The following is a 21,422-nucleotide window of genomic DNA, read 5'->3' on the forward strand; positions in this document are numbered from 1 at the left end:
TTGGGCTAGAAGCGCCAAATGTTTTTCTTTGCATGTTTTGGGCTAAGGAATTATTGATCCACTAACGAAGTCGTCCTACGTTCACACACGCCGGCTCTTAACGTTGGAAGTTCCTGCCAAGAACGTCGACATCGGCCCAGTCCTCCTCGCGAAATTCTACCGTCCTCTAGGTCAGCCGTCCAGGTATCTTAAAGTCCCTATTAACCCTAGAAGACGGAGGGGGGGGGGATTTTTTATCACATAATTCCGTTCCACCGACACAAGATTTTGTTTCGACATTTCATGGCTCTGGCTTTAAGTCGTCCACCAGGAGTTAAAAGAGTTTTATTATTTTATTAGCTAGCTGCCGCGTCTGAAAGAAATATATATGTAGATTTGTCAACTCACATGAAATGCTTGGGTGTGTCGAAGGATGATCTTTTTTATATCGCGCTGTCTGTACTTGAAAAGATTTCTTAAACATTCCACCTTCCATTTGAGATGATCATTTTTACGTCCAGTTACAAAACCAATGGAGCGCTGACTGCTGAAGAACATGGAGACAACAAGCCGGGGGTCGCTGATTTTTTCCATGTAGTAGGATGCCGTGTAAATGTCCGCCAAAATCCCTTCTACTTCTTCAGTCTCCACCAATGCATCGTACATTGCGTAGAAGTCAGGAAAATCTGAGTTACAGAAACAATAAAACGGGCGATTTTCAATTGACTGGTTTTACCGTTGCCAAGTTAGGAACTAAACCAAAACTAAGACTTGTATGTTTTCTTATGCTTGGAACGGGTTGCATTATTTTATTTCACTAATTCTGATAGGCTCATTGAGTTGTTTGATTTCCTATAATCGCCGAGAGTTTTTTCCACATTTGGCTTTACAATATCAATTCATTGTGAAGCAAACATGTGAAAGGAATATGATAAAATCATCAATGGCATAGAACCAGAATTATTTCCGAACCAGTCTTATAACAAATTAAATTTTTCGAAAAGGTCGCTTAATTAATTATTCTTATTTATTATGACGACTCCAAAGCGTCGTCAGTCTTTCATTTAAGGAAACTGGAAAAGGATAAGTTTGGGACGGTCATCTAAAACGTATCTTTCCTAAATGTGATGGTAACTCACATTTTATTGTTTTTAGCCCCAAAATGCCAGATTCATCTGATCTAAAACAAATTATTTTTTCCTGGATTTAGACTTGCCTTTCACATTTGCAGCATGTCTCAAGGCCTCGTCGTAGGCATGGCTATCTCCCATCACTGCAACCTACATGCAAAGGTTTTATTTTAGGAAAACGAAGGAGCATTTCTCTACTGATAGATATGCCATCCATATTTTAAACGCATACAAAAATAATAAAAATAGACCACTTATAAATATATTCAGATAATTAATATAGTTATTATTTAGCGCACATCGGAATAAAGAATTTTTTAATTTTCCCACATGGTTGAGTTTAGAAAAGTTCTTCATTTTCTATTTCATCTTGTTTTGTTCGGTTCATTCTTTTTGGACAATTGGCAGGATAGAGTTACATTTTTGAGTTTTGATTTGCACTCGACATATACGACCACGCGGTAAGCTTGGAGGGGGATGTGAGAGCCAACGCGCGAAATTCATGATCATGAGCAGGCAAATTCCTTCCCCCTACTACTAGTCATAATTCCAGATACTAGGCCGGGATATTGTTTTGATGTACCAAAAATTCTCGGAACTGACATAGAAATAATTACGTCGTAATAAGTGAAGAAAATTCATATTTCGTGCTTAAGACTAAAATGTTAAGGTTCTTGATGCCAACCGTTACTCCAAGCAAGGATTCTTGTTGTTTGATGGACGAGGATGTCAAGGCGCTTGTGAAAGTGGCCGTGAAGAAGGAACAGAGGACAATGCCAGTTAGAATCCACAGGACGCCAAACAACCGTGCCAACAAGGACTTGGGAACCCTGTCGCCGTACCTGCGTGAAATATAAAAAGAAACAAATTAACTGAAATTATTGCATGCACCCAAATGGGGTCGTCCACCACCGTCGTATTGCTTTCTTGGGTAAATTAGTGACATAAACAACAACATTAATGTAATACTGCAATGTAATTTTGCAGCATTAGTCAAGAGAGTGTAAAACCCATTAAACTCTTACCCTACTGTAGTCATGCTCACAAACGACCACCAGATTCCTTCCATTACACCGCGTGTAAAGGATCGCGGGAAATGGTCTGAATTCCTGGAGGTATCCTTTGAAAAAGAGAAGACAATGTATAAGTGAAGACCGCACCCAGCAAGTCCGGTAATAAGTCTTATACTGTAAAACGTTTTTCTTTTTTAAGTAATCTTGACTGTTCAGGAAAGTTCAAATTTATTTACTGTCATATCGTGCCGTCACTTTTCTACAAATGGTTTTAATTTCACGAGTCAAAATGATAATGATTTCACATGCATAAGGTCAATTCTATCAACGCCTTCTCTCGCCCATTTCCACCGGACATTTGTTGTTGTTGGCAATCCCTCGTACTGATATCGAGTAAGATGTTCTCTTGGCAGTAATTTTAAATTAGTTTACATGAGTTCGCCGGTGCCGGACTATGCAGTCCGATTCGGGAAGAGCAAATTCTCAGACAGACTGGACATCTGAATTCAGTAGAGGTTGGACTGCGCTGGCATCTTGTTGTCTTTCCTTTTTTGGCAAGCGGAGTCACTCAACGTGTTCCTTTCTCTGTTGCTCACCATGCGCCACACCAGTATGGATAGCATTTCTCCAGTAAGGCCTGTCGTTTGTTAATTGCTACTAATTCTCGGGGTTGATACTGCACTGCTTCAAGTTGTGTTTAAGGCTATCCTTAAGGCGTTTTCGTTGCCCCCCTGGTTACGTCTCCCATTGGTCATTGCTGGGTTCAAAAAGCACAGGAGATTCAAGCTCTATCTGACAGCAATAACAGCAAAGCCTTCATTGCATTAATCGGGCATTTGCTCACATTTGTTATCCCGGTGTTAAGGCCTCAATCTTTCCTGGGGCATTTGACGACCTCGTGTTTTTGAATCCTGGGCTTCGTTTTCGGGGATTGGTAAGCAAAGACAAAAACCAACACGCTCTAAGGAGGCCATAATGATCCTCACAAAGATCAGTTACTAAAGAAGAATACTATAAAATAGGATTGATTTACCCTCATTTTCCTTTCGGATGAGTCCAGATGAGTCGGGAGACATAATTTCCCTTCTCTTTTTATATTGTTACTGTACATTCGGGCATTTGAACGACTGTCCTCACGTTTGCCCATTTCCCATTTTTTTGACACCAAGCGCTCATGTCGTTTGGTTGATTGACCGAAAGGGATGGACGTTGCTGGGATCGACTGATGGATCAATGCAGCTCACACCCATCAAAACAAATGCGTCATGGTTTATTTGAATGAAATCTTTCGAAAGCCTTTGTTAAAAGCTGGTCTCCACATTATGTTCAAGCTGACGGTCTCTCGATTCCTAAGAAATTCGAACACAGAGGTCCAGATTGACTATTATTCATTGCATTGCCTACTCCTTTTTCTCTTTTATCAATCGATCGGAGATTGTGGTAGGCATCAGGCTGCAATTTTAACGACCGAGTGAATTGAGCGATTTTCAGCATCATATCAAAACTTGCTGCAAGAATGATGCTTTCTCTAGAGCACCTTTGATTCTCGGATTCTAGCCTGAAAAACAGGCGTTTTGCGGGGCAGAACGGTAAGCGTTTCTCTCGCACTCGTAGTTCCGGCCCATAAAAACACCTGTTCTACGCGCTACTCGGATTCAAATGTTTATCTGAATAGGACAGTCCCTGAACCTTAGTTTCTAGTCGAATGTCGAGTGTTGCCTCGATGTTGATTGAATAAAGTGTAGATTCCCTTTAATAGAAGTCTGATGTAAAACAGCTCTGAAAAGTCGGCTTTCCCGAAAAAGATATGTCGTCTTGGATTAAAACGATCACAGGTTTTCTACGGCACGCGTGGCCCACAAAACGCTTATAACTCACCGCTAAAAGGTGTACTTCAGGTGGACGCCAGTGAGTCGAAATGTGTTTCTAAGTTTCGCTGCACGAACGTCAGTGCTTTGCATATACGTAAGACAGTTTCTATCATCACTCCAAAAACTCTGAAAACTCGGTAAAACTAAACGTTTCGCCACTCTGAAAGTTAATATCGAAAGGTACATTTTCGACGATGAAAATACGTTTATTACGAATTCGAATTTGTCGAATAATACGTGACAGGCGTTTGGGAAACAATTTTCTTTTCTTGTTTTCCTAGCCCTGAGTGGGAGGCCAAGCAAGCGTCCACAACGCTAGCGCGCACAGTACGTGCTCAAAGAAACCTTGTTTTACCGTGAACTCATCAGCTCTTTCTGGCTCTTACTATTATAATAGTACTTAACAATTTGCGTTAAATGTTTGAATCTAGATTCGCGGATGGCGAAGAGAAGCCTGCATCGCTCTGAAACCCGTGTGCACCTGCCTCATGTTCGATCGACTAATGCGCTTCCCACGTAGCTCTTTAACAATTCTTGATTATTTATTAATATTTTGGAAATTCTGTGCTATTTTACTGAACATGCACATGACATTGTTAGTCCCTCACTCCCTTTTTTTCTCTGTTAACCGTCGTCCAACTGACCCAAATTTTGGGATTTTCCGGAAAAAAAGTTGTGATATAAATATTGTAATTATGGAGTCATCAAAATGCCTTAATTCCGTCCGAACGTTAACTGGACATGCTGTTTTTGTTTTGCTTAAGGCAACCATTATTGAAGCCGGATAGTCAATATCTAAATCATGCAATGCAACAAATTAACGAACACATTTACATTCTAATTTCAATGCGTAAAAATTAAAATAAAAGCTTTCACAGGGCTTACTGTGGCTCGATTCAGCATTAAGTTTAATTCCCAACAAAGAAAGTCCGCAAACGTAACCTAATTCCATGTCTATTCTAATAAAACTCGCGGATTACCAGATCGACAAATTTCAAAAATACTGATAATATTTGTGGCTTATTTTCTTATTTATTTATTTTCTTTGCTAGAATTATTGAACAATGCTTCGGCGGTGAAAGTTTATTTTTTTTGGTACATTTGGTACAAAAAAAACTAGAATCGAATAAAACAAGGAGTCGCCAAAGCTATTCAACTGCAAATTCAATACAGTATAATTGTATATTTAAAAAGCTTTTTGAAACCCATCCAAGTACTAGCCGTAATTGCAAAATACACAAAGGCCTGCGACATGCGACAAAGAGTTCCGCGTAGATCTTTTCTCCCTGACCGCCATATATTAACATATTTACCGATCATTTAGCAAAGTAAATAAAATATTTTTACGGTATATTCTTTGGCGTGTACTCACCAGTCCCCAAACAAACAGACCCGCGAATCCCGTCAACAGCAATGTGATAACGATAACGGGCCATGTATCCTTCATGGCTTGAACGACTCTATTTCGTAAATGTTCGCGCGTTTGTTCTTTGTTCACTATGAAAACAACACCTGGCGATTTCAGGATCTCTACGTACTCATACCCGCCGTATTTACCATCTTCGCTGCCATACACTGGCATAGCAATGTCTGCTTCCTTCTTGACAATAGACTGATCGAGCTGCTTCAGGTCGTCTGCTTTTGTGGTGTAGTTGGCTCCTTCTGGGGGTACTGCATCGCATATCTGCAGCCCTTTGTTGACAATTTCGTAGAAGAAGCCCTTGAAATTTTCCTCGCTCCTTAAGCGGCCCTTTTCTTGATTATCTTCGCTTTCATTTGCAACTTCCCGAGCTTTCCTTGATAACTTTTCAGGCTCTTGTTCAGGTTTTTGACCTTTTTCTTTATATATGTAAGGTGGTTTATCAAGCCAAAAGATGGAAACTGGCAATGGTGGCAATGGTGGCGGCTCATGTACACCAGACGGGGGTTTACATGGTTTTCTAGCCGAGGAGTTGACTTTCTCCAGAAGATTTACGTCCAGAAATGCTGGATCCGTGCAGGAGAAAACGCAAGCGAAAAAGGCCCAAGAAAAAACAAAAGCTAGCAACTCTGCTTTGATCCACATCTTCACCCTTTTTTCACTTTAAAAGATTTTTTTCGGATCTAAATTTCACTTTAGTTCTTTTTAACTGATGCTTTTCCTTTCGTTTGATACTGTCGTCACAGCTCTGCCTTATAACGGTCCGTGAAAAAATGGCACAGTCGGCGATCGATGAAGATTATTTGAATATTTTTCTTTCCTCTTGAAACAGAAAGCGGCTGCATAACAGGTGGAAAAAACCCACTGTTTATCATACAATAATGCTTTGTGAGTGACCTCACAAATCGAGGAAGCTGTAAAATGCTTGAAGCTTTCAATGTGCAACTGGCAGTTTGCCATCGAGGAGATGTCAAGCGCATGAGCACGAAATGTTGGCATTCAAACGTCAAAATATACTTTTGTCGATCTTTTTAAATTATACTTATTGGGAGTGAATTAGTTATTCGGTCATTTGTTATTCGCAAAAGCTTATTTTATTCAGTCCTAACATATACATTTGTTTTCTAAGTATGGATAAATAAATTGCTTGCGAGGCGTGGTTTCGATTTATGTTTCTACGTTAAACAAAAGATATTTCTTAGTAATAGCGTATTTAAAAACAAAATTGATTACTAGACATAGGCTTCGAATTCATCGTCCATTTTTAAAATAACTTTTTTACTTGACCAAACCAGAACCCAGTTTAGTTTCAATTTTTTTAGACAAATTTGAGTTTTATTTTCCTAAATTAGTTTTATATTATAATAATGAATACGAGGCAAGGGGAAAAAACTGAAAGCTGCCAAATTTAAGCGAGCATATTTAACAACAGCATGTTTGTTTAAATGTTTAACGTTTAATGTTTGACGAATATCATGTTACCTAGTAGCTTTTAATTCATTACTAATGGCCCATGACTCAGCATTTATGTTTTTATAAGAAGAAAAATTGTTGGAATATTTTTGTGTCGGTTGGCAGTTTCGATTTTACCGGAAAAAGAAATTGGTCGAAACATCGTTTTTCATCGTTAGTTTTTATCCTAAAAACCTTTTCGAAGAACTGCTTATATGAAAAAAAAAACACTGAAAATATAGAAAACAGATGGTTAATACTGCAGGTGGTAAAACATGTTTTCAAAACTTGGACAATTTATCACAATAAAGAAAATTGAATGCAAATATGCAATTCAAAATTTCTAAACCAATTGGATCGGAATGAGTGAGATCCTATTTTAGAGGCAGGAAGTTCAAACGGCACGTCGAATGTAGACCTATGCAAATTATTTACAACAATCAACTTCTGTGAACTTTTAAGCCCTAGCCAAACGGTAACGCAAGTAGAACTTGTGTTGGCTGGCCAACGGACTCGCAAGTTTACTCGCAAGCGTATGCAAGTTGTTAAAAAGAAAGTCATTTCAATGCAATTCAGCACTTGAAGTAATCATTCTCGTCCCCAGAGGCCGCGAACCTTCTGGTCAGCTGGTGCTCAACAGAATGATTGCGGCCTCTGAGGACGAGAATGTTAAAGTAATCAGCAAGACTTGCGTTGTCTTCCTGTGGGTGGCCAAACGGTGAAAAACTTGCGTTGACTTGCGTGCAAATTTGATCTCGACTAAAGTGAACGCAAGTCATCGCAAGTGAACGCAAGTACACGCAAGTCCTGGCCAAACGGAGACACAAGTGAACGCAAGTAAAACCTTGCGTCTACTTGCGTCTCCGTTTGCATTGGCCAGGCCTTTATGCCTTCTGTAGACCTATATAGCTAGTGTCAAAAACATGCAGAAAAAAGCGCCCGGGACAGGCATAAAGAGATCGAAACGCGCTCAGGTCAGGGAGAAAATAACACTCCAGTTGGACAGAGAAAAGCGCTCAGGATAGACAGAGAATTACGCTTCAGTGAATGGTTAGGCAGAAAATACTGACTCGCCTCCAGGCGACGATAGGCCGGAAGGTTAAGGCGGGAAAACAGGGAGCGCGGGGATTGATGGTTAGATTGCGGGCCGTTTTCCCTTCCGCATCAGGCCCACAACGCCAAGCGACTCGTACACGTCAGTCCCACAACACTATAAAGCGAACCGTGCACGACCAAGGACAAGGCAGCAGAAAACAGGTGTCGGATAAAGGAAGTGGCGCTCCGGTCAGGCAGAGGATAACGTTTAAGGGTTAACTGATCTCAACAATAGCAACCGTTCCTTAATCATGCTAATAGTCTCTAGCCTTCTAGGCAGACGTTCTCGTTGAGGAGAAAAGATAGCATGACGAGCCAAACGAACGTATGCGTGGGAGGCTAAATGGGCTCCCGGTAAATGGCTTTGTAAAGTCGCTGGGGCTGTGATGCATTTTACATAAGTAAAACACAACGACGACTGCACGACAGAAAGGTCGGGCATTTTAAAGCTCTTAGGGACAGACCATTATTTTTTGTAGGGGGTCATGAAAAATATTGAAAACAAATTGTTTGCAGGGCCTAGAAAGGCATAGACTGCTTGCAGTCTGTTTTTCTCTCGAAATTTAGTAAGGGAGTGCGACGCTCGGCGAGGGTTTAAGACGCGCGAGGAAGGATTGGGGCGAGACAAGAGGGCGCGCGCGATCGGATCGCGCGATCGAGGATAAACAGACTGCGGACTCTTGTATACTTTTTGAGGACATGGGCTAATCTCGTACCCAGATGTCTACTTACCACGGTAGTACACATCTGGTCAAGTGCGTTCAATTCGCCAATCTGATTGGTTGATGTTCAGCATTTGCGCGCGGATGATGCAAACTTTGTTTCGCACGCGCGCACCGTGCGTTAGCTAGTAGGAAAATATTTGGTTTTAAAGGCTTTTCTACAAACGCGTCGTATTTTGGACGTTACTAATGCGAATAATCTATAGATACAGTTTGTAGTTCAAGCTTGTTAGAACAAAATGTTTTAAAATGACGATATTCGTGGATAAAAAGATGGGCGAAAAACTTTGCAAATCTGACGCGTACTTGACGCGTACAGCTAGCTTGTACGCGTCAAACACAGCGCGCGCTTTTCCCCACCGTTGAAGGCTGGTTTGAGTGTAAAAACACGACTGACGCCTTTTTTTCTTCCTCAACTCTATTTCAAGATTGTGTTACTTGTCTTTCCTTATATGGGAAAGAAGTTCATCAGCTATTTACAGCGGCCAAGTGAGCTTTTCATCTACTAAATTGCCGAGCATGCGTAGTCGCGTCGTGTGTCACATTTCTGACACATTTGACGCGAGCAAAATCCGACTTTACCAGATGTTCTCTCCGAGGGTTGAGAAGATCTGGGTACGAGATTAGACATGGGCTTCCTGTCAATCAACTTGGTTCTCGCGGGAGTAACCTTTTTTACCGACTTTAGAAGAGATCAAGGCAAACTTTAGATTTTCCGTGGGCGATGGAGATTTCGACATGTGCTTCCAGCATTCACTAGAGTCGAAAGCTTCTCCAATTGCTGCCGGCTGCGGCTTTAAATTCACTTTCACGAAACAAATAGGCTGACGGCGTTCCGTATCTTTAATGCAACTTTTCACATATACTGCGGTCCAAGAGTTTACTTCGGAGTTACTTTCACATTCAAGGCTATTTTATTTGTTTTACAATAAAATTTTACTGCATTTATAGGACCATTTATAGAGAAATTATATTCTTAAAATTAGGTTGCGCGCGCGAATGGCGTAACGGAGTACGTGTTTGCGTCAGCATTGTTTTTTGTTTTACAAAATCTTTTCCAAAGAGCGCCTGAATTCCTTCAATATAAGTACGCACAACTTGAGGTCTTCTTATTAATTTCGTGGTAAAGCTGTTCTATCTTAATCCCGAAATTTTATCTTCTCGTCTCGCCCCAAGCCCCTTCTCGTCCCTCGTCCTTCCGCTAGTTCAATCAGTTAGCTCGCGTTCCTGATATAACCGCGCGCTCCTCGGTCCCTAAGACAAAAGACAGACTACCAGTAGTCTAAGAAAGGAAAAATAAATTGTTTACAAACACGATATGTATAACAAAACATGGGTGGAATTTCGAAAAATATGTTTGCAGAGGTGCATAAACTAAAACAAAAAGTTTGCAGTGAAAAATTTTTTAAACCCCCCCCCCCCCCCCCCTTCCAAGAAAATAATGGTCTATCCCTTACTCAAAAGGGACACTCTTCCGCCGTTGCTGATCACGCAATCTCTACTGATCACAACACTGAAATGGGACCATTTCCAGGTCTTAGCCAGTGAACGATCAGACTTGAAGTAAGAACCCACCATCAGTGAAAACGTTGGCAGTGAAAAGCTGTGGCTTTATTAACTTTCAGTCGATTGTTATTGTTGTTCTTTATTATTATTTAGCTCGTTACCAGTACTTTGCTTTAAAAAGTTATTCTGTTTTTATATGTTGCGCAGAAACACGGAATGTTTCTGTGGTGTAACAGAAACAAATTTTGCTTCTTGGAGACAAAAATTGACGCTGGAAACAATGCTTCTCGTGTGGCAAAACTGGAAAACATTGAGGAAACATCTCGGCGTGCGCTGTGAGTGTTTCTGGACTCGTCTTGCCGGGGCCTTTACTTTTCACCAGTGCTAGCAATTTGAAGTAAACGCCAATGAGTCTCTCCCCTGAAAATAAGCCCACCCGAAATAAGCCCTCCAAATCTTAGACACAAAAATCCTTCCAGTAATAAGCACTCCTAAGTAATAAGTATATAAGCCCATGGGCTATTAGTTTTAGTTCTTTGAGAACAATAAAACTTCTTTGGATAATAAAGCCCCCTACTGTTAAGTTTGTTTTGTATTTTACTAACTTTTACTCTAGGCCAGACTATTTTTTAAACGCCTTTCAATAGTTTTAAGCCCCGCAGAAAATTGGCCCACCCAAATATAAGCCTACCAGAGAGCAATTTAAACAAAGTTAAGCCGAGGACGTATTGTAGGAATTTGGCAGAGTAACGCGTGGAAGTAGAGCTCAATACCATTTACGGTATTTGAAGATCGATTTTATCCATATAGCCGAACCTAAAATTAGAACAATCTTGTAGAGTTTAGAAAAACATTCCAACTTGATATACTTTTGGATCATCATAGCTTTTATTCAGCGAATCGTCAATCACACAATATAGTATAGGTTAATTTGCTGGAACAGCATTTGACTTAAAAGAAGCATCTTGTACAGCATAATACCGGCTGTAGTACGAGAAAGTACTGCTCAACATTTCTGGTTTTCGCGGTTTTACTTTTAACTCAAAAGTTAGAACCACAATGTTTACTCTGGGAACTGTGATATGGGTTCGGTTTTCCCAGTTCTGTTCAAAAAATAAGGATGGATAACACTATCCACTGGATAAATCACTGTCACGGTGGATAGCGGATATAGCGGATAGCAGATATGTGCTGTTAACATTAATCCACTGGATAGCGATTTATCCGGTGGATTGCTTTATCCACCCTTTGAACAACTGGGCTCTGTTTACAAATTTAAAACTAATTCAAATTGACAAGAAATGACGAATGAAGAACCGCGGCATACGAGTAAACTCATTATCTCGAAATTCTCCCAGCCGATAGTTATATATCAGAAATAAAGAGGAGGAAAAGGATTAAAATGGTTGAATTGTTAAAACCCAGAATGAATATATCCGCTAACAGAAAATTGAAGCTGTAAGCAAAACGTGCACACAAAAAACCGCAGATCTCAGTATCGTGACGAGGAAATAATGCTTGCTTTTTGATGCCGTTTTTCAATCAACTTTACTGAATTACCGTGAAACGGTTAATACGACCAGCGTTTCACCATAAATGGGTTTTTTGTTCTTAAAATAAGAGAATGACTGACTAGGCCCTACAAAAGTTTATTACGGTATTCCAACAGATATGTTTACTTGTAGCTTGTAGTCTTTGAAATGAAGCAGCTCTCGTGAGCTAATAATTCTACTGGTCCACAAGCTTACAAGCAGTCCCTCATTTTCGTAGTCCGTCGTACGTGAAGCGAAAAATAGCTAGTGCAAGTGTAAAAATGGCCGTGGGAAATCCCAGGTGGAGAAGCATGTCTTCTCATGGTCCTCTAGTGAAGAAGTTGCTATTGCTTTGGGAGCTAGGGGCATTGTTCCTGTTGTTTGTTTTATTGTTCTCTCGAACAGTAGCAAGCCATTCGTGTGCGATCTTGTGAGAGCTGCTACTCGACTGTATTTCCTCCAGTGTAGCAGTTGCAAATGTTTTGGGAGTTTTAATTAGGGGCATTGTTCCTGTTGTTTGTTCTATTGTTCCCTCGAAGAGTAACGAGCCATAATTAATGCGAGACCTTGCGTGAGCTGAGCTACCTGACTGTTTGTCCTCCAGTGTACCATTTGCTATTGTTTTTGGGAGCTAGGAGCATTGTTCCTGTTGCTTGTTCTGTTGTTCTCTCGAAGGGTAACAAGCCATTCATAAAAGGCCTTGCAAAAGCTGCTACCCGACTACTAGACCTCTAGTGTAGCAGTTGCTATTGTTTTTGGGAGCTAGGGGCATTGTTCCTGTTGCTCTTTCTATTGTTTCCTCGAAGGGTAGCGAACCATTTACAAGAGACCCTGCGTGACCTGCTACCCCACTATTTGTCCTCTTTTTAATTTTCTTTTTTTTAGTTTTCAGTTGCGTTTTTTTGTCATTTACTCCGTCACAATCATGTAACTCCTCAAATTTTCGGGATAAACGTGTTGAAAGGCAATATTTCTTAGTCATTTTTCACCGCCCCGTTGTCGCTTTCCCTGCCGGCTTTTTATAAGGATATAAAATCTTGCTTTGTTCGTTTTTGTTTGTTTTCTTTTTCTCAGCACACGCAAAAACACACAAAAGCTTTTTGTTATTATTTTACCTTATTTGTTTTATTTAATTCTTCTTGTTCGTGAACGTTGATTATGTACAGCCGGGATTACCACTAAAATCTCAAAAGGCCGACGACACTTATTAATTTCACCGGAGCTAATGACGATTGAACTTTGTCTGTGCAAATAAAAACCCGTACAGACTGTCCCTTGTTCATGTTGATTTTGTCCTCGATATCGATGACAGCCGAGCTGCTTTACCAAACCGCAAACCCGCAAAGGCGCCAGATGGAATGCTAGATAACTGATATCAAATGCCTGGATAATACGATTATGTCTACGACCGGAAGAATTATCTAATTACTGTCAGAACTTCAGAAAATTAATTAGGTGAGCATACCTCTAACTGTGTCGACCAGAGTGCTAAAACGCGTTTTATTTTTCTCAACAACTGTTACATTTCAAGAGATTAGGAAGGTCGCGGTCAAGATGGCATAAGCGCATCGCGACTGAACAAGCGATCGCTAATGGTAGGTGTGTTCGTTAATCCTGCAGAGGGCCTCATTTCGCCTTATTTTTTTGGACTTTTTGCCTTTACGACAAACTGACAATTAGCGATAGGATAACCACAAAGACTGTTGTCCCGGCTCGTCAAATGTAAGGAGCCTGTGAGCTACTGTTTTCGTTCAGTTCGTGAAAAGTGATTTTAGCCCAATTGAGGTAAAACGCTGGCAGATTCAGTGGAAGAGTTCTTTGAGAGTCCTTAGTTGGCCCATCTATTCAGTTGTCATTCATTCCCTTTATTTACTGCTCTAGCTAGATATAGGTATTTATCAAATTTGGCCACAAAATATCGGTAGCAAGTGATGAAAATAAAGGAATCGATATCTATGGGGAACTATTCTTGACTCACTCGCTCCAAGTTTTAAATTGTCAGTATACGTAGTGATGGGGAAAGTCTTGTAGGGAGGACTTGTATTTTGTGGTCAGGGCTAAAAGAGACAATGTTGACTGTTGGGAAACATGGTGGAAACAGTTGATGAATATGCACGATTCCTGAACTATAAGTCGTCTTTTTCCTGAGTTAAACATTGGTGGTATCGAAATGCCCCTTGTATCAGATGAGCTCAAACTATGCATGTCAGCCTGTACTGAATAAACACGCAAGTATAGTTTTGATAGGAACTTAAGCTAATCTTGTGTTTACCACCGTCGGGAAATATAATTTACCATTGCTTTACTGACCAATTAGTAATAAAGTCAATAGAATTAAATGTAAGCGGTAAAGCTGACGAAAATCAATGTCCGTTTGTCCCTGCCGTCCTCCACTGTGGCCGGTGGGCGCGGCTTGACCAACCACGTCTTGTATAGCTTTTACATTGCAAATAAACACGACACATAAGAGAGCTTGTATATATCTTAACAACCTACAGTCATTTAATTTAATTTAAGGTTTGAGTCTAGTAGCATGGTTAAGAAACTGAAAATTCATAGTGGCATTCGCACATTTTAGCAGTCAGAATTGAAAGACCGGGAGGACGCCCGACTTTTCGGCTAGATCGATAAACGCCTTAGTGCACATTGAATACAATTTTTACCAGTTTTAATTTTCTTTTACCAGTTGCTTTTTAGATAAGGCAAACTCTGTCTGAAGAAACTATCGGTCTGTGAGTTTCCACGGAATCTGGTAAAGTGTTAAACATGCGATCGGACTGACAAATTATTATACTTAGAGACATTGATTGTGAAACAATTGCTGTCATGCAGGCAGGGGAAATTACAATATAGTGTTTCATGTGTATGTTTCGTGCAACTAAGGAGGAAGGTCCCACACAAAGAGAAAATATATTGGAAAACCTCAAGTTAATACTTTACGACTGAAGAATTGCCTAGCTTTAATTACAATTCCTAACTTTGACAGGGTAAAGTTTGGCTTTGCTCAGGTGAAACGACTGAATTATCAAGTGAAAAGCGCATTCAGGCTTTGAGCCAAATAGTTTCACATTCCTTTGCAAGAGTTAAATTTATTAAGAGTCAGTCAAAATACAGCACAATTGAAGATATATCTAACACTGTTGATACCGATTCTCGACATTGTATGAGTACATGTTTTAAGATCATGACTCCATCTGGGGGACTCTCCTATTGACGAAGCTCAATCATATTCAAGCAAGTCAGTTCATACCGAGTGGTTGTCCTTAGATCCTAGAAAGTTTTAAAGGTTATGATATTTTGAAATGCTACTCATATACAACTGCATTCAGTATAAAACTCCTTTTGCTGCGGCAGTAGGTGTATATTGCAGGAACACCCTTGTTATCCCATGCGTGCAGTTCACCCAAGATATCGCTCGTCAGCTTTATCTGTTTACACACTCTTTTCAATTCAGTTGTGGAGGTCATATTTAAGGGAGCACGTAGACGTTTTGCCGACGGCAGAGATTGATGTGTCCGATCAAAAGATAACTTTGTTCCTGTCAGCCCCGTTTAGACAACTCTAAATATTTTGGCGTTTTTAGAGGCGTTTATTTTGGGTACGAGGTCACCCTTAGTGTTTAACACAAAGCTCAGGTAACGATATTTTGAAATCGAGAGAGGGCGGTTGACGAACTTGTGAAAAGCGTTTATATTGTTGTCTATAGCGTGTTTAACCTTTCAGGTTCCGATCCATTTCCTTTCTTCAGTTACACAGGGTAGTCCGCTCAGAGCTTTCACCTCTCGTCGCATTATTAGTGACACTCTCTTAGTTTATCACTCAATTTTCTGATCTTGTTTCAGGAGATGCACCGTTTCGCCTCGAACTTCTCAAGTTTCCTTTTGTTCCAAAGTAGAAAAAAATAAAATTTTCATCATTTGAGATTTTTTATGCTCTTCCCGCTGCCAACTTGAACTTCAAGGTTTTTTAGAAGCTTTGTTCAAATCACCAAACACATCGCTATCAAGCGGAATTTGTCTACCAGATCGAGGTTCGCTGTACAAATAATTCCGATTTACAAGAAATAAAACGAGATTGGTCCATGGTAACAAAAACAATTTGTTATGGATTGCCACACCTAAAATACCGTGGCCAATTATTCTATCTTCCTTCCTATGCAATACTGAATAATCGGAAGGGCAGGCAAAGCATCTTAGAAGAAGAACACTTTCGATGGGATATCAAAAGTATTGAGCACTCCAGTTAGCACTTGCGGATGTTTTTAGAAATCAAGTCATGATGCTTCACTAGGTCGTTAGCATAGCTTAGCACTAGATTTCGAAGGAGTAAACTGATAAAATAAACCCCACCCCAGGTCGATGAGTTCGTTGATTCTGTGATATCGATGGAATTCATTCTGTATTGAAGCATTTATTAGTTTTACGGATTAAAGAGTTAAGACGGCATTGTCCGCAAATTGTATCCATACCGCTTCAAGACTGAGCTAGATTCAATAAATGTAGTGAAAATTGAAGTGTGTCTCTTTTGCCTTTATTTTTTTAGTACAAATATATTTTCAGTGATAGCTAAAGCCAAAACGATTGACCAGAAGTTATTTACTGTGTCCGTGCTCAAAGTAGCATTCCAACAGTTAAAGTTCACACAAATCCCCTTTATATCTGTCTCCGTTATAATTAATGACTATCTTTCTATTGTTGTTCCTACTGAAATCCAGTTCATTTACAGAGCATCCCACGTCTTAACTCCATCTTATTTTTATGAATATTGGAACGTAAACAAGGACAAGGGTGAGAAAAAGCTTCTCGACTCTGTGCTTCTCATTCGGCTTCGTCCAACCCTGTATCTGAGTTTTTAGTTTCACATTGTCATGTATCATCTCTTACAACGGTCCACAAACCACAGTTTGTAAGTAAATTTGGTAGGAATTCTTCTTGCGGTTAAATTCAATAAAACAACTAATCTGAAAACCTTTAAACAGTGCACTATCACGTTTTCCAGTGTTCAGTGGATCGCGCATGCATATTCCCCCATAATAACTAGTGTATCGCCTTTTCTCGTGACTTTTATCTTGTACTTTTAATTAGCGTCTTTTTTTCACCTTGGAGATGAAACATGAAAAGAGACGCAGAGCCTGGTAATATATATATATTTACGACAGATAAGTGATAAAGTGAGGTTTAAAAACTTCCGCGGCCTCACAGTTTTGTTCGCGTTCCATTTGTTCCAGCATCTGAGGTTGTAAAATATAATCCTTGTTAGCAAGCGAAGAACCGACATCCAAATGTCGACATGCCCGGCTCAACATTAACCTTTTGCTAAAGAACTGCTTAAAGCTTTCTGGGGGACTATCTTGTCGACGCTAAATTTCAAAGCGCCATAAATCAAGCTGTCTTACACAAGTGCGTAAACGACATATAGTGTTCCTTGGCTCTATACCCGAAAAGATTACTGGCTTTTAATCCGGAATTCCTGACTGTTCTTGGGGACTAAATTTGATTTAGTGTTTCGAGCTTCGCTGAGCTATAGGCAGTTTAAAATTGCTTTAATGGTAGTTAAACACACGAAGATGGGTTTATTGTAACGGTACTGAGAGGAGGCGAGAAGAGATGGCTTAGAATTGGCAAATGCAGGTAAAATGAGGCGCATATTTGAGAGTTTTGGTAGTACTAACCTTTCAATGGCGTCACGAAGCATCTTTGATTGTTGTACTGAGCTTTCTAATCCCTCGCAATGCACTCGTTTTTCAACTGATCTATATTAAAATTGACACTAAGATATATAGCTCTGCGTGCTAGAAAACATTCTGTAATTTAGCCGCTGATTCAATAGAAATGCTGTGCTCCTCGCACCAAGAGAAGCGAGTCGAGAAGCGTCCCGATTTCATCGCGGAGTTGGCCACAAAACTGCCACCTACCGCAAGGAAAACACTCGATTACCAGTTCTCACGAGTCCCCTCGGCAAAACAATCCATCACTGGTTAAAGAGATAAAAGCTTGATTGCCAATCCTCAGCCCTTGGACGCTAACGAATGGTTTCGCACCTCTGTTTCCTTAGTTTATAAATCATTTTTGAAAGGCATTGTTCGGATCAAATCAGCTTCACTGACCGACCCGCAATATGTCGCGAGAAGATAACACATTAAAGATGGCATATTTCACATTCAGGCAAACAAGGTAGTCAGTTTACTCTGTCACAAAATAATGCTTCTATTAATGGTTCTTTCAATTCCTTTTTGGTGAAAACTAGAATTCCAAAATTTTATCAAACGTATTGTTAGAGAAGAATTGTCAAATTTTGCTTAAGATGGCGGTTCTTGAAATAAGCAAAAAAAAGCAAAATCGCTTGCTCTGCACAGACAAACTCACGAAAAAGGAATGAAAACAACAAACTGTTTGATCTCTTCGTAGTTTATTCACATACACCCCAGAGAAACTTGAATGTAATATTTACAATCTTTCTTTTTCAGTTATTAGGGACTTCTTGGCACTGGTATGTTGACACGGACTTGCATCGAGTACGAGTGTTTAAATCAAGCATTTCGAAACGGCAAAATGAGGGGAACGATCAATTTAGACACGCAGAGAAAGACAAGAAATACAGGCAATTCAATTTAGAGTCATGTTAGATTTTAAAACGCAATATCCGGAACTTGTCTATGACCTTTTTCTGGCTAAAACAGTGATTTCGCCGACTCCAGCTAAGTAGACAGTTGGTTTGATTTATGGTTCATTTAGCGTCTTACTTCAGTAGTGTCACTATATTCAGTGATTTATGAATGTGGCTTGTAAAGTTTAACGAGAGCATTTAACCTTGAGACAAATCATGTTATTTAAGAAGATTTGTTCAAAAGATTCTATAAAAATCAACTAGAGAAACGCAAACATGTACTACAAACTCAACAATAAGCCCCACTAAAGCATGTTAAAGTTCTATAAAACAGTAAATGTATCAATATTTAAAACCATTGTTTTTGACCCTTCTTTAAATATGCGCTTCTAACATGGTTCTGTACCGTGTTAACTGTCTGTGGGTGAACGTCCATGGATTGAGAAAACGAAATCAGGAAAAACAAGAACAAACATCATGAACACTTTCATGTGGAGTGTCTGGATAATTTATACACGTAAGCGGACTGCGGGAACAGGAAAAAGCTTCAAGATTTTACCACCTCCAAGGGCCTTCGTTAAATTTCTAAGCGCTTGCACAATTTGTTGACTTGCTTATTGTCCATAATCTTCGCAGCTTGAACGTCGCTTTTTAGTTCTTCAAGATCTCTTCGAAATTTCGCCCTTCTGTTTTGAAACCATGTGATCACTTGCGCTCCAGAAATTCCCAGTGAATGCGCAATTTCGTCTCTGTCCGAGGGTGAGAGGTATTTCTGGTACACAAACCGTCTTTCAAGCTCAAATATTTGTTGATTTGTGAAGCATGTTCTCGCTTTCCGCCGTTTTCTGGCATTGAGTCTTGCCTGAAACGCCATTAGCTTCTGTTGGAGACTTCTTGAAGCTAGGAAACAGCAGAGCATATTTGCTATGTTAACATCTTTGTTTGAATTTTTTCAAAATAAACCTCGCAAAAGAAATGAAAACATGAAGCCGAGAAAAGGAAACTCAGCACTAGCGCTGGAGCTATGCAAATCGTGAATAAACAACAAAGCTAAAACTGCTTTTCGATTGCCTCAAGATTGTTCTTAGGTCACTAATATTTACACTGGGCTGTGGAAGCCGATTTGATCGAGTGAACACAATTTTAAGATATGTTTACAAGCATGAAGAGAATAAAAGCTTTCAAGAGCTAATGCTGAATTACTTCCCACTAAGAATTTCCTGGCTTTTGTTGGTAGAGTTGAATAACAACAGGAGTTTTCATCTTACCTATTTCGGCGTTTTCTGTCTTAGCTGAACCGTCCTCTGGCAAATTACTACTTGTAAAGTCCTCCAGAGTTGAAAGAGGTGACGACCAATCCGCAAAGCTTTCTTGTGAATGAGAACAGTGCGGTCTTTTTCTCGACGTAACCGGCGTTTCCTTCTTTGGATGCGGGGCGCTTAGGATTGCTTCAATAGAAAAAGGCAATACTTTGTTACTGGCGCCTCTGTCATTACGATCTGAATTTCTCCCATTCACGTTGCCCGCGCCTGAAGAAGACGAATTGTTTCCACTTCTTTGTTTCTCCATGTGGAAAACTTTCTACCAATGGACCGCAAGCGAAGACGCGTCAAGGCAATAGTAAAATCTCTCGTTGCGCGAAGCTTAGTGATTGAAAATAGCTGTGGAGTGGCGAGCCTTTGATTTGTAACTCACCGCGCGCAAGCCACCTCGGAGTTTTTACCCAGCCAGTGGATGCGTCAATTAAATTATACAGCTTGTGCGAAATTGATGACTAATTAATTAAAGTATTTACCTAGCCCAGCGACCAATCAGCTTTCGAGCGCGCATCGAGTAATTCAATTAGCGTGGCAGCCCGTCAAATTTGGAAACCGAAGATAAATTGAATTAAACTGTCAACGCTATCAAAGTAACCTTGTTAGGACAAAGAAAACATTTTAGAAGCTGCCAAATCACATTTGTAAATGAAGTGGTTTGAGCAATTATCTCGCAAAACACGAGTTTTTGAGTCAACAGCTTTCAGGCCATACGGCCCTTTTATTTTTCTTTGGAAATTGCAAAATGATATGCGTGCGTTAAATGCGGATTGGGTTACACGCATGGAAAAACTACTCCAAAGTGTTATCATGCGGCCAAAGCAAAATTATCTCTAACATCTCCTAATTAATTTCGTCTTTTGTCTTTATTGACGCGTACATGCAGCCCTAAGCATGGTTAATCTCACTTTAAGGCGCCACGCATTTCTCACATTCTTTACTCAGGCAGTTTGCGACGACCCTATTAAACCCCTAAAGTTCGTGACAACTTTAAAATGGTACAAAATAAAAGCCATTAAGTTCCCGCTTTGCCTGTTTCTGTGTTTGTTCTCTCGGTGCTTTCATGTTCAGCGCGTTAAAACGATTCTTGAAATCCATTTGCTAATTGGTTGCTGCGTAATTCATCAAAACAAGCCTTTGACAGTTCTTTTAAAAACATTATTTTCCTTTTGTTTTTGACTTTCCTGAAAAAAGAACCGTTATATCAGCTGCAATTAGCGGGCAGGTTTTTAGACAACTGTTCAAACCGAAGACTGGTGACGGCTTTTAATTCCATTAACATTGATTAATGTCCCTTTTAATCTTCTCCGATTCGTTTATTTTTCCAAATTGGCTTTAAACATGAAAAATCTAAAAAAAGAATTGCTTCTAAAACTGTTGTACTTTTTCAGAAGCTTTGTTTAATGGACGTTTTTCCACTATCGTCAAAAGTCTTTTTCTTTTTCTTAAAAGTCAGCATATATCCTACCTCGGGGATTCTCAATTTCTTTGCGAGATACGCACTCCTTTTGGAGACGGAAGGGAGGGGGAAATATATTACTTGCGATACAAGTTCTGAATTTCTTGTAAAATTTGGCCTGACTTTAGATACGTAGTTTTATTTTATCCCAGACGAATATTATAAGTGAATTGTACCGTGGTATGGCCAGTTTAGGGAGGATAAACGAATTGTATTTCTTCGGACGGATATGCTGCTGTGTCGGATTAAAAAGGAGTTGACAAGACAGGTCAGAATTGATCAAAACAACGTCCGGAAGTCTCTTTACTTTATACCGCGAGG

General features: G+C 39.9%; 2 protein-coding genes across 2 annotated transcripts in view; both read right to left on the reverse strand.

Moving 5' to 3' along the window:
• The window catches only part of LOC144643149 (uncharacterized), a 17,769-nt gene extending 11,220 nt beyond the window's left edge, over positions 1 to 6,549 (reverse strand). Inside the window, exons 1-5 of the mRNA XM_078502309.1 lie at positions 5,366 to 6,549; positions 2,135 to 2,229; positions 1,795 to 1,951; positions 1,196 to 1,259; positions 388 to 665 (exon numbers count right to left, since the gene is read on the reverse strand). Of these exons, the coding sequence (XP_078358435.1) occupies positions 388 to 665; positions 1,196 to 1,259; positions 1,795 to 1,951; positions 2,135 to 2,229; positions 5,366 to 6,058 (1,287 nt within the window). The 5' untranslated portion in view covers positions 6,059 to 6,549. The remainder of the gene's footprint in view (positions 1 to 387; positions 666 to 1,195; positions 1,260 to 1,794; positions 1,952 to 2,134; positions 2,230 to 5,365) is intronic.
• An 11,559-nt stretch (positions 6,550 to 18,108) lies between these two features.
• On the reverse strand, positions 18,109 to 20,340 carry LOC144643156 (transcription factor LBX2-like). The gene is made up of 2 exons (XM_078502319.1): positions 19,595 to 20,340; positions 18,109 to 19,226 (listed from the first exon to the last, which is right to left on the reverse strand). The coding sequence occupies exons 1-2, from the start codon at positions 19,893 to 19,895 to the stop codon at positions 18,904 to 18,906; spliced, it is 624 nt and encodes a 207-aa protein (XP_078358445.1). The 5' UTR covers positions 19,896 to 20,340; the 3' UTR covers positions 18,109 to 18,903.
• Positions 20,341 to 21,422: the final 1,082 nt, after the last annotated feature.

The sequence above is a fragment of the Oculina patagonica genome, chromosome 2, assembly GCF_052425735.1.
Source record: "Oculina patagonica isolate OP01 chromosome 2, crgOcupat, whole genome shotgun sequence".
NCBI lineage: Eukaryota > Metazoa > Cnidaria > Anthozoa > Scleractinia > Oculinidae > Oculina > Oculina patagonica.

Bases quoted from the DNA above. Each gene is read 5' to 3' on its own strand.
- LOC144643156 (XM_078502319.1), bottom strand. From the start codon at position 19,895: ATGGAGAAACAAAGAAGTGGAAACAATTCGTCTTCTTCAGGCGCGGGC. The intron at 19,227-19,594 runs GTAAGATGAAAA...GCTGTTTCCTAG, and splicing joins GACAGAAAACGCCGAAATAG to CTTCAAGAAGTCTCCAACAG.